Source organism: Pristis pectinata, chromosome 26 (assembly GCF_009764475.1).
Source record: "Pristis pectinata isolate sPriPec2 chromosome 26, sPriPec2.1.pri, whole genome shotgun sequence".
NCBI lineage: Eukaryota > Metazoa > Chordata > Chondrichthyes > Rhinopristiformes > Pristidae > Pristis > Pristis pectinata.
In genome coordinates this window covers 17,228,002-17,241,054 of record NC_067430.1, presented here as the reverse complement: position 1 = coordinate 17,241,054, position 13,053 = coordinate 17,228,002, and the positions used below count along the sequence as shown (strand labels likewise).

The 13,053-nt window shown below is 41.7% G+C and overlaps 1 protein-coding gene across 3 annotated transcripts in view; it reads right to left on the bottom strand.

Moving 5' to 3' along the window:
- The window catches only part of plod1a (procollagen-lysine, 2-oxoglutarate 5-dioxygenase 1a), a 28,643-nt gene that overhangs the window by 13,286 nt on the left and 2,304 nt on the right, over window positions 1-13,053 (bottom strand). For all 3 annotated transcript variants that reach the window (XM_052039041.1, XM_052039039.1, XM_052039040.1), the window contains exons 2-13: window positions 12,462-12,553; window positions 10,656-10,792; window positions 10,139-10,302; window positions 9,642-9,754; window positions 9,441-9,504; window positions 8,256-8,353; window positions 6,621-6,719; window positions 5,110-5,241; window positions 4,702-4,823; window positions 2,572-2,676; window positions 1,269-1,394; window positions 184-325 (exon numbers count right to left, since the gene is read on the bottom strand). In XM_052039041.1, coding sequence (XP_051895001.1) covers window positions 184-325; window positions 1,269-1,394; window positions 2,572-2,676; window positions 4,702-4,823; window positions 5,110-5,241; window positions 6,621-6,719; window positions 8,256-8,353; window positions 9,441-9,504; window positions 9,642-9,754; window positions 10,139-10,302; window positions 10,656-10,792; window positions 12,462-12,553 — 1,394 coding nt within the window. The remainder of the gene's footprint in view (window positions 1-183; window positions 326-1,268; window positions 1,395-2,571; window positions 2,677-4,701; window positions 4,824-5,109; window positions 5,242-6,620; window positions 6,720-8,255; window positions 8,354-9,440; window positions 9,505-9,641; window positions 9,755-10,138; window positions 10,303-10,655; window positions 10,793-12,461; window positions 12,554-13,053) is intronic.

The window sequence follows — 13,053 nt, the reverse complement described above, 5'->3', positions numbered from 1 at the left end:
CTGCAGAAACAAAAAGTTGATTAATACCAATGTTTAGGGATATCAAGACATCTTATCTCTGCCCAGCAGACAGAGGATCAATTATCATCTCCCACACTCTATTCCTGGTAAGGAGAGAAACTCCACAGTGAGTTGCCTCATCTTAGGGAAATTCTCATTCCTGGGGTAAGCTCGGGCTCTCACCTGCTCTCTAATGTTGTGACAGAAAGCCATGTCTGTGTCCAGCTTGTTACTGTGGTAGAGATCTCTGTCAGTCAAGTCTGACCGCAGCAAGGTGCCTTGGATCAGGTAGACACTGGAGATATATGGGACATTCCACACACCTCTACACAGAAAACAGCACAAAGAAGAAACAATTACATTTCCAGCTCACAGCCCACACAGAAGTGCACAAGCACCGAATTCCAACATCTGTTCCTGTTTGGCACCCAGCATGCCTGGAGCCTCTGTGATCAACATCAGTGCTGTAGATGGGTTCACTGTTGCCTCACTGGGAACAGATCCATTCTCTCAGTAAAGAGCAACAGTGAAATTACTACACAGGGTCTATCTAAACATATCTATCCTTCTCTGGAACCTGGGTTAAAATCTAGCCCAGAATAATGAAAGGAGAACTTCCTTTGCCAGATGTAAAGAGGAATGCTCAGATTGGATTCAATCCAGCTCACCTATTATGGGGTTATACAAACTCTCTTGGACCAGTTAAATATAGGAACATGGAAACAGGGAGCCCCCTGTATCTATTAAACCTGGAGATCATGGTTGATCTGCATCCTAAATCTATCTTCTTCTGCTCAGAATGCTGAAGACTAGAACCTACTGCACATCAAGTGCTACTGCATCACACAGACCCAGTTACAGGGCAAGGTAGGTGTTTTTAATCAAACTAAGTACATGAGCAGAATGTTATTAGCATGACTATTTTGAGACTTTTCATGGACAGAACTGTTTGCTCACGTTCTCATGGCAAATTTGCTTGTGGATCAATTTACACCTGGATCGATTCCCTCCAAATTCCTTCCTCATTGGACCAATATAACTGGATTGGATTCATATCAAATTCATTCCCCATTGAACCATTATAATGGAAAACAAAATATTACCCAATTTGCAATTACATGAAGCAAATATTGTCACCAACAAAGAGACATGTGCGAAGAGGAGTCACTGAATTGAGGAACTCTGGACTATTCACAAATTAGCTAACAAGATGCATGATGTATGAGAATGAGCACATTTTGAGTACAAGTTGAAAAGATGAAGCTCACATTCTCCGTCGATCAACAATATCCACATAATCTTCCGACCGGGCATAATATCCATCAACGCTCATTGCCCCCCAGAAGTTAGACCACAGCTTCTTGCGACGACTGACCAGTGGAGCCAGTATCGATCTGCAAAAACCAAAATTATCAATGACAATTATGATGATGAGACAATTTTTGCCCACAAAACAAATTTCAGAATTCCTCAGCTTTTGCTTTAAATAAATTCCTGCATCTGAAAGAATATGGCTCACAATTCTTTTCTAATTTAAACTGAATGTGCTATGTTTTTAAATTAATTCTTATTATTCATCTGGTTCATCTAGTCTAGGTTCAAGTTGACAGAGGCCGGACTATTCACCATTATTGCACTCAATATTAACCTATTTAACTTAATTTCCCATCCACCTATATGTTAAAAAATAATTAACATCGATCACCAAGACTGCTAACAAAAGAATTTGGATTCTAGTTTATTCCAAGAGGTGAGTAGCGGCCCAGAGCTGATATAGTTAAACAGCTTCCTATACCATTCAATGTGATCAAGGCAGGTCCAGGCCCTGACCTCAGTACTACCCGAATTTGTTCCATATCCCTTATTATGACAATCTGGCAAAAATGTACTAATTTCAGATTTTTAATCATTAATTGGGTCATTATCAATAACTTCCTTTGTGAGACTTCCACAATCTTTTGTTTGAAGGACAGTTTCTTAACTTCTCTTCTGACTTGGCCATGTCCCATTTCCTAGATTCCCCACCAATGAAAATATTCCACTCTTTCTATCCTATCAATTCTTTTCAAAAATTCTAAATTTACCCTTTAACCTTCTATTTTCCAGGCATACAACCTTGACAGTTTAACCTTTGAGCCCTGGTAACATCCTGATACATCTGCATTATACTCTATCCACAACCCATACATAATTTCTAAGGTAGGGTGCCCAGCACTGTACCCTTTGCCTCTGTATTCCAGACTCCTAATTATAAGGATTACAGATTCTGAATTTACTGATGCCTTTTAAACTTATTTTTATTGATATTCTCTGACAATATTTCTCCATAACTTTGCTGCAACAGAATGTTGAGGAGGATAAAGTTTGTATCAAAAACTTCATTTTCAGAAATTTGAATGTAGCCCATTATTCAAAATGGCTTTATTGACTCTCAAAAATTATTTAAAATACGGTTTGGCAGACTAATTATAGTTAAGCAATAAAATCAGTTTGTACTTTAACCTGAAATATAACATTTTTAATTTGGAGCCTTTCTGGAACAGATAAAGAGTGTGAAAATTTTGTTCTGACCTGTTTTGTTCAATAAGGAGCTTCAGGACATCACGATTCTGTAGCACAACTTCGATATCAACACTGAAGTAATAATCACATGTCACATCCTGACGGCACATATCACTGAGGGAGACAGGGAGATGGTCACAGACATCTATAACATCTGCTTGACAAATTGCAATTCCAATTTACACAATTGGAAGATCATGTTCAAACACGACATAGGTGACAAGAAAAACAGAAAATATGGTAAATAATCAGTTGGTGTTGCAACTTATTTCTTTTTACTTTAATTCTATTCTTTATTCCCCTGTCCAGTCTCTTCCCAATTATATGTTATAGCTCTGACACTCTCTGACATTTCCAGTTTCCTGCTCACAACCTTCACATTTTCACCATGGACATTCAATCCCTCTACACCTCCATCCCAAATCAGAATGGCCTGAGGGCCCTTTGTTTCTTCCCTGAACAGAGGCTCAACCAGATCACACTGCCACCACCTGGCTGGACTCATTTTCACACTGAATAGCTCCTCCTTTAAATGCACCCAGTTCCTCCAAATCAAAGCTATAGTAGCTATTGGTACAATCTGTACCTCTCTTTTTTGAACAAGTGGAATGGTCCTTGTTTCAGTCCAATGAGGGCCCCCCTCTTGCCTCTTTTTCTGGTGCATAGGTGACTGAATTGGTGCTGCTTCTTGCTTTTGTATGGGACTTGAATGCTTCATCACCTTGTCAGAGCAGGGTGTAATCTGACATCTTTGACTCTTTCCTTCACTTTCTCAACTTTCTATCTACATCTCAGGGGGTCAGTTAGCATCCAATATTCACTGCAAACCCACAGACTACCAGGCTATCTTGACCAGGCTCCTCCCGCTCTGCTTCCTTTAAGAATTCCACTCCATTCTCCGTGTTTCACCATCATACCTATTCTGACAATAGCATGTCACACACCAGTGCTCCTGAGATGCTTTTCTTCCTTAACTGCAGTTTCACCTCTGCCATAGTTGACGGAGCTCTCAACCACACCTTTCCAGCACTTCTGCTCATGTCCCCTCTCCTCCCACCTCCTTCCCTCTATCCTATCAGCCTCCATGTTCAATAGAACTTCCTCAATTATTTCCACCACTTTTAACAAGATGCCACTACCAGACGTATCTTCCCTTCCTCTCCCCTCCCATTTTAGTACCTGAGTGACCATTCCCTCGAATGATAACCTGGTAACACCCACACCCTATCTCATGGCCACTTCCATTGCAACTGCAAGAGATGCTACACTTGCCCTTAACCTCTTCTCTTCCCACCATCATGGGACCCATGCATGCCTTTAGGTGAAACAGCAATTCACTCATGACTTATTTCTTATTTAGTGAATTGGACAATTCTGACAAAAGGTCACAAACCTCTAACATTTGCTCTGTTTTTTTTGCCTCTTCACAGATGCTGCCTGCCCTGCTGAGTATTTCCAGAATTTTCCAACTGTATTTCAAATTTCCAGCTTCTCCAGCTTTTTGCTTTTCAGTCAATTTAAAAGAACTTCCATTTAACACATGAAAGGACACAAATGCAAACATGCATCCAATAATACCATAACACACACACACATCCACATAAACCAACAAATCACATAGATGTGAAAAAAATTAATAAATACCCCAATGAAATAAGCACTCTCTCACTCCCCTGTGCACAGTTAGAGCAAAACTTGCTGCAAAATGACTCACATTTCCATAGCCCCTAAAATGATTCTGAGACATCCCAAATAGGGTGCATAAACATTGTGGTCATATGGGAAGCATAGCAGCAAATTTGCCCACAGTAAGTTTTCAGAAACACCAAAGTAATAACAGCCAGAAAATCTGTTGGATAAGCATGGCCCAGGACAGTGAGGAGAATGCCTATTGCTTCCGAACAGTTCTATAGAATCTAATGTATCTGCTTGAGGGGGTGGACAGAGCCTCAGTTGGACATCTCATTTGAAAAATCAGCACCTCTTTGAGTGTGTCACTCCCTCATAATGGATGCTGTGTATGGCACTGTGTGTCAGCTGGATAATGGGTTTGAATTTCTGGAGCTGAACTTGAGCAGACGACCTTCAAATTCAAAGGACACAAGACTCCAGCTATTTCCCACCCTGTTTGTTACTCACAGTCCCATGTTGCGAGCATCTGCATTGCCAAGCTCCTCCTCTGGGCCAATCACTTTCACATTCTGATACTTGTCCCCGTATTGCTCTATGAACTTCCACACATACCGCTCATAGTCAGTTTGCTATTAACACAGAAAGAACATCTCAGTACATAGCACCAAATCCAAATCGGACCACCCTACTCTAGCCACCAGTATCTTACCCTAAATATCTCACTCAGCATTGATCAGGATATCAATCACATTCACTGGCCACTATTTCAAAATATTCAGGAACTAATCTTCCTGTAGCAGTTCATGGGCCCCAAAAGTAGTATATAATCAAAAGATAAGTCAGCATAGCCAACTATCCAGACCACCCACAACCCTCATCCCCTCCTGCCCACCGCTCTGCTGCTCCCACACTCACTGTATTGTGGATGAAGATTTGGAGATGTTCCTTTGGGAAATTCAAATTCACCAAACGTTCAAAGAACTCCTCTACAAAGGGCGTCAGCTGCTCAATGAAGATCCCAATGAGAACAGTGGGAAATTTGCTGTCCTAAACAAAAACATGAGAAAAGTAATAAAATTATTCACAAAACTGCAAAATAGTTTACAAACTGGCTGCAGATCCCAAGTGAGAGCAACTGACTGTCAGGTATCTCTCTGAACGCTGGGGTACATGGAGAGACCATTAAATGTTCTGTCCTGGATTATACATGATCAGGTTCAGGACCGGGGTAGCTGTTACAGTCACCGTGAGGAGGGGAAACAATCTTTGTCCCAGTTGCACTTTTGCAACAAATAAAACTCACCCTCTCTAGTAGTACACCCCCCCCACTCCTCCCCAACACAATGGCTGTGTATATCAGTGTGAAGTGCAAGTGTTACTTTAAGGTTGATGTATCACTATTACTTTAAAGCACTGTGTCACATAATTAACTATTGCAACCATATATACGCTGCTTCTGGAGGTTGAATACTGTCTGTTGTAATAAATAGATGTATTTCACTGGTACTCATGGGTTAAGCGCTATCAAAGTAGCACTTACAACAACAGTCTTTGCCCAGTCTGGGTTACATCAGGACCACTCGGCTCCTGACCTCAATGTCACCTGAGTCTAAACATAGACCAAAGAGCTGAATTCTAGAGGTGAGGTGAGATTGCCCTGGACATCAAGGCAGCATTTGACTGAGTGTGTCAAGGAATCTTGGTGTAACTGGACATCAGAGGGAAAACACTCCAGTGGTTGGAGTCATTCCCTGCGCAAAAAAAGATGGTTGTGGTTGCCAGGCATCAATCGTCCCAGCCCTAGAACGTCACTGCAGATATTTCTCAGGCCCAACCATCATCAACGGCTTTATCAATGACCACCAAGACTCTCAAGAAGGTCAGCACCGTCCAAGACAAAGCAGCATGTTTAATTGGTTTCCCATCCACCATCCTTAAGATTTTTTCCCTTCACTACCAGTGCACAGTGGCTGCAATGTGCATCATTTACAAAATGCACAGCAGTTACTTGGCCAGGTTACTCTGATAGCACATTCCAGACCCACAACCTCTACCACCAAGAAGGACAAGGACCACAGGTGCCTGGGAACACCACCACCTGCAGGTTCCGTACTAAGTTGCACACCATTTTGAGTTGGGAATAAATTGTCGGTCCTTCTTCATCACTGGGCCTAAAGCCAGGAACTTTTCCTAACAGCACTGTGGAAGTACCCTCACCAGAATGACTGCAGCAGTTCAAGAATACAGCTCACCTGCACCTCCTCTAGGGCAAGCAGAGATGAGCAGTAAACATTGGTCTTGCCAGCAACAGCCAAGATGCATTAAAAAAAATTGTGGGATAAGTAATATTTCACAGTGCTAGTACAAGAACAGCACATTACATAATACTGCCCACCTTGTTCCCCAACCCTCCAAAAATCTCTCACCTTTTCTGGCAAACTTATGGTGTCTTTTTCACACTCTGTGCAGCCAGTTTCAAAGGTCCAAACCTTCGGAATATAGTTCCCCAAATAGTTGAGCTGCATCTTAAATGTAAAAAATTCAAACAATTAAAATAGTCTGAGAAGAACAGAGCAAATGAATAAGTGAGAGGTGTCCTGAGAGTGCCTGAATGACAGGCAGAAACAGATACTGCAGTGACACAGAAAGTGACATCAGAGCGAGTTGGCAACAAAGAGAACAGAAAAGACAAAAAGTGAGCGTGACAGGGAAAGAGAGAGCAGAGAGAGAAGGGAATGAAAGGGAGCGAATGAGTAACAGCAAGTAAATGACTGCCAGAGAAAATGACAGAAAAAGTAAATGGGATAACAGAGGGGGAGGAACAGAAAACATTAATTAATGACACCAAAGTGAAGAAACACAATGAGCAAGTGTGACAGCAAATTGAGATATAGGGAAATTATTGTTATCGTTTATAGAATTATACAGAACTTGCAACAAGGATGGTGATCATTCACCAATTCAGACCTGTGCTGGTTCTTTGAAAAATCAATCCCATATATCTTGTGTCCAAAGCTCTCCTATTAAAATGAACCACTTCACTATAAATGAACTACATTTGGCACTCATCCACCCTTTTAACAATACCGTTTGCATCTTCCTGCTTTTGGTGCAGTCCTTCTAATTACTAATTATACTTTCCTCCTAACTTATTACCTGCAAATTTTGACCCCATATCCTCAATCCTTGTCTAAATCATTTATGGATAAGGTAACATCAGTATTCCCAAGACGGATATGGTGCAGCACTAATTCTGACTCAGTGCAAGTCTGAGAAACTTCCTACCTAGCCTGTGTTTTCTGTTTGGGAGCCATCCTTCACAACATTCTGCTACCAAGCTCTTGATTCCCAATCTAGTAGACGTCTCTTTCTTTAATACTTTATGTGCAATTGTGAATGTCCAAATATATGATACCGACTGCATTAGCCTAGTTTGAACTATTACTCATGAATATCCAATAAAGTTAGTTAACTAAGACCTTTCATTTGGAAACCAGTCATGACCATTACTTAATGTATTCTGAGTTCAGATGTTTTGTTGTGTTATCTTCTAGAAACAATTAAGCTAACTGATCTATAGTTCACTGGATTAATTGCATCTCCTTTTCAAAGGTTGGAGTGTTATTTGTTGTTCAGCAGTCCTCTGGCATTATTCCATTTCTTTTGTGAATACTGGTACCTTTCCTATCACCCAAGTCTTTATTTCGCCCCCTGGTGTAATCCACTTGGAGCCACATCTTTAATGATCTCAAGCTTGTCGGGCATTGTCTTTTTTACTTAAGTGTTGTATTATTCTTCTGTTCTCACTTGCTCTCTGGTAGAAAACAAACTATCTGCACAGTATCCTTCCTACTTCAGTATTGTCCCCTGTGACAATGAATTCAGGCTTTAGTAGCACTGCCTTCATCTTAAATGATATTAGTCATGGACAGCAAGTAACTGATATAAAAAGCATGAACATATTAATAACTGGATGCCACAAATGAGGATGTTAGGATCTCACTGGAGAGACCAAATGGCCTTCCTGATCAGTAGTGTCACGACCTCAGCCCCATCCCTACCTTTGTGGGGCCATTGCCATGGATGATGACTGGCAGTGAATCATACGCCAGGTTTCGTGCCCTCACATGCGCTTCCTCAAATTTCAGAACCACTTCATCTGCAAATCAGAGACAAAGATAGTGTGAGAGAGAAAGAGAGAGGGAGAGAGTCTCCCAACTACTGGCCCATAGGAAAACCACAGGATTAAGACATGAAGTAAAACTTCCAGGCTTAGACAAAGAAATTTTTATTTCCATTGAAGTTGTGTTTCTACCATCCTATCATGCACTTTCCTTGCCAGGAGCCAACTGTGGCAGCAATGTGTGCCATCCAAAATTTCACTGTGGCTACTTAACAAAGCTTTTAAACAAGGTGTCCCAAACTTGCGGACTCCACTGCCAAGACAGATAAGAGCATGGCAATATTATCCACTGTCAGTTATCCTCCAAGTCACACAGCATTCTAACTTGGAAATGTATCACCATCCCCTCAGCATCATTAGGGCTGAATCTTGGAATTCCTACCCAATGGCACTGTGGGTGTAACTTTTACCAGGAGTGCAGCAGTTCACAAAGATTTGTTCACAACCATCTTTTCAAAGGAGATCAGGGACGGACAAGAACCACCAGTCTTGCCAGCAATGAGAAAATCTAAAACAAATTGTTCTGGACTCAGACCTGTCAATGTTTGTGGAGACAACCTCTCTGCTCTCCACCAACCAATGCTCCCAGTATGTTTTACCTCTCTATATACCGAGGGGTGCAAACAGAATGCCCCACAATCAGTGACTGCTGCAGTCCCAGTCTTCACTGACAGCCAGCACCAAAGCACTTCCAAATCATAGAACATAGAACAGTACAGCACAGGAACAGGCCCTTTGGCCGACAATGTTGTGCCAAACTAATTAAATTAGTAATCAAATGCCCAACTAAACCAATCCCTCCTGCCGCCACAATGTCCATATCTGTAATACCCACAGGCGAAAAGTCATTGGGAACACACTCACAATTACATTTACTGCTCAAGGTGTCTATGGAATTCACCTTGAATTTTAGGTAGGATGAGCACACCAACTCTATAGCAGAGGAGGGACCAACTGATGGTTTGGGTTAAATGACTGAATTATGTGTTGTGTGCCTCCTAATGGTGACTCAGCAACCTCCGTGAACACAATAAACTGGGTCAGAATTCCAACCCCCACCTACCTAATGCTCCATTCAGATTCTGGAAAATCCGACATCTGTGGTCGAGGGTAATATTCAAACTCGCCTGGAGAAAAATTGGAAAGACGGTAAATGAGCACAGGAAGATTTTGCACTGTGGGTAAGGACAGTTACTGGCTCTAACCTCCTACATTTTTCCACAATTACCCATTGAATTCGATATTCCGTCCCCTTGGTTCTTACCCTCTTCTCTGGATCCAGGTATGTTTTCGTGTAGAAGAGCTGATCATCATCTTTATCCTGCAGATTCCAGGGTTCCACAAGTTGGTAAACATTGGGAGCAAAGCCAATAAATCCTGAAATTCCCAGAAAAGAAATGAAGTTGCATGTTGTCTGTAATTCTCCCCGCCACGAGTGAATTTACAGAGAAACTAGAACAAAATGGCATGGCAGAGCTACAAACACCCGTGAATACACATGAAAACAGATACGCACAAACAAATAAATCTTCATATACACACAAATATACATGCATGTATGTGAAAATGAGTACATGCAGACATAGTTCTACACATTCACAAGTTATTTTACAGAGATGAAAATAGACATACCACACCTGCATACAAGTGCACATAAGCTAGTCTAAATGTAAACAAATGATGCAAATGGACAAATAAAATCTTACACTTTGCCTGTTCACCCCGAAGCAGAACTCTGTACAACACAAACAGTGAACCCACCTCCAGAATTGAGGAATCGTTTACCATCGTGCACATGGGGATACTTGACCTCAAGGTGGCGATTGGGCCAGATAAAGACTTCGGCAGCAAAAACCAAACTGTGCTTTGTCTGCTGAAACTTCTTCAGTAATTCTTCAGGTCCTGAAGCAAATATCACATCGTAGCTGCAAGAGCAAACAGCGAAAGAAGGTTTTGCAAGTCTACAGTATTTTTCACATCATCAGGGACCTTTTTCATATCCCATAGACCTTTACAATAAGTATTTTTATGTGTTCTTAGTGTTCCAATGTGTGAAACATGGCAGCCAATTTGCACAAAGCAGGCTTTCATAAACTAATATGCAAGTGATCAGATAATCTGCTCTAGTGATGTTAGTTAAGGTATCATATCTTATCCTGGAAACTGGTGATAACTCCCTGTGCGTCTTAGAAGTGGTAGCACGGAACCTTTTATTTCAGCCTGAAGGAGGAAAAGGATGCCCCTCATGTTGAAGGAAACACACACCAGCAGGCTGTACCTGTCCACAAACAGAATGACGAGGTCCTTTGCGTTGGCGTACTGTTTCAAGGCTTCCTTCAGAATGCGAACTTTCTGCCCTCCTCCTGGAGTTTGAGATACATCTCCACCAGTCCAGTCCTCCCCCAAACCCAAGACCTGGAAAAAGAAAGAAACAATATAAGTACCAAAATAAACACCCAGAGGAAGCCAACTGCTAAACTTACCCCAAAAAAATACCAGGGATGAACTGACTTCCTCAGTAGGAGCAGGGACTGGCTGCTCTGCTGAGGTTGGCTAAAGCATTCAGATATTGATTTTGTGAGAGCATGTTATCGATTATCCCTGGGGAGGATTAGTTACTTGAGCAATTGTTATTCATGACTCTCAGCTGGGGGAGGGAAGTTGCAAGAGCTGCTTTTCTGAGAGTTGTAATCATTTCCAAGAAGTTCAACACCCTGCTCTTGGGCAGCCATTCACAGGTCCAAGCAACCGGCTATTGAGAGGTTAATCTACCATGATTGCTTACCCCTCTTCATGGGCTATATTTGAGTTCAGGTGTCCCTAAAGAGTCAATGCACAGTACTCTTGAGTTTTCTGCAGCCACTGGGTACAGCAACAACTAGAGTGCACCATAGTTGTATAAAACAATGTCTTAATTTGTTTAAGATTCCTTTTTGATACCTGGTGTAAAACAAAATTCTTTAAAAATGTAGAAACAGAATAGGAGAAATCATCAAGAAATTTCCCACAGTCCATCTGTGGTTTCCCAACAGCCTGACAACTAGTTAAGGTTATTGCTCTGTAACCTTGAGCTAACATTCAGGCGTAGGAGGCAATTAGAAAGTTAAATGATATGCTGGCTTTTATTGAAAGAAAATTTAAATACAAGAGTAAAGATATCTTACTACAATTATGCATGGCCACAGTGAGACCATATCTGGCGTACTGTGAACAATTTTGGTCTCCTTACCCAAAAAAAGACATACTTGCCGGAGAGTGAGTACAGTGAAGGTTCACAAGACTGGTTCCTCAGAGAGTAGGTTGGTCCTATAAGGAGAGATTGAGCAGGCTAGACCCCTACACTCTAGAGTTTAGAAGAATGAGAGGTGACCCAATTGAAACATACAAAATCTCACAGGGGTCCACAAGGTAGATTATGGAAGATATTTCACTTGAGAGAAGAGTATAAAACTAGGGTGTCACAGTCTCAAAATAGGGGATAGGCTTTTTGAGGAGAAATTTCTTCACTCAAAGGGTGGTTATCTTTGGAATTCTCTAGCCCAGACAGATGTGGAGACTTGGTTATCAATTGCATTCAAAGCTGAGATCAATAGATTTGTGGATGTTGGAGGGTCATGGGAAGTTGGGAAAGGGCAGAAGATGACACAGATGGCACAGCAGGATCGAGTGGCTGATTAGTCTACTCCTATCTCTTTTCTAATGTACTTATGAAGTTAAATCTCTCTTAGCAATGTGCAAACAACTCACTGAAACAAACAGATCCCAATGTTCAGAGCCAGGACTGATCTACCAATAAAGTGACAGGACTGAGAACATCCCTTTCCCACCCAAAAACCATAGAACACTCAGTCACAGCGAAGCAGCCAATCCGGATCTCAGGCATTGAACAGGGAGGACTGGAGTATGATCAGATGGTTGAACTTCAGATCAGAAATTTATAGTAGCACTGCTAGGTTAAAAGGGTAATAGGTCCAGTAACCACGGAAATGTACAGCATTAATAAGTCAAGCGTCTGACACCAGTCGAGCCATTTTAATTGGCTTTTAGTGTTCGGCGATGAACCTTCAGTTACAAATTGCATCACCTTAACTGTGTAATTGAAGGAGTTTGCAGATCTAATGAAACGCTTGAATCCGTCCGTTTCTTTTGTGGCAACAGTGAAAACCATGAGATTTTCTGCAGTAAAAATGAAAAAAGACTGATTATATAAGAGGTAAAACTCCTTGTACCCTTCTCTGTGTACTCGATTTCCTGATTAACAGCCTGTTCTTCAACCCTTCCCATTGCAACTCATTGTCAAACTAATAGTCCCAACCTCCCCACTATAGCCAACATCTCAATTCACAGTAGGTGTGACACACCTCTCCCAACTGCAAAAACATATACGAACACACAGCCCACATCCTTCTCACACTATTTCCATTGTAGTAAGACCAACTTCCAGCCCTAACCTATACCCTCCTCATTGCATCACACACCCTAACACACAGTCAATAGACTTCCAACTACAGTTCTCAGCTTGAATCATTCCTTACTATTGTACTCATCAAACAACAGACCGTGCCCCAACAATGCTGTAGATCAGTGAGCAGTCTCCCTCAACCTGCAATGAGCAGGCCCTCTCTCAGTGCTGGAGATCACAACCGGCCTGTCACCCTGCTGGAGATTATGAGCAG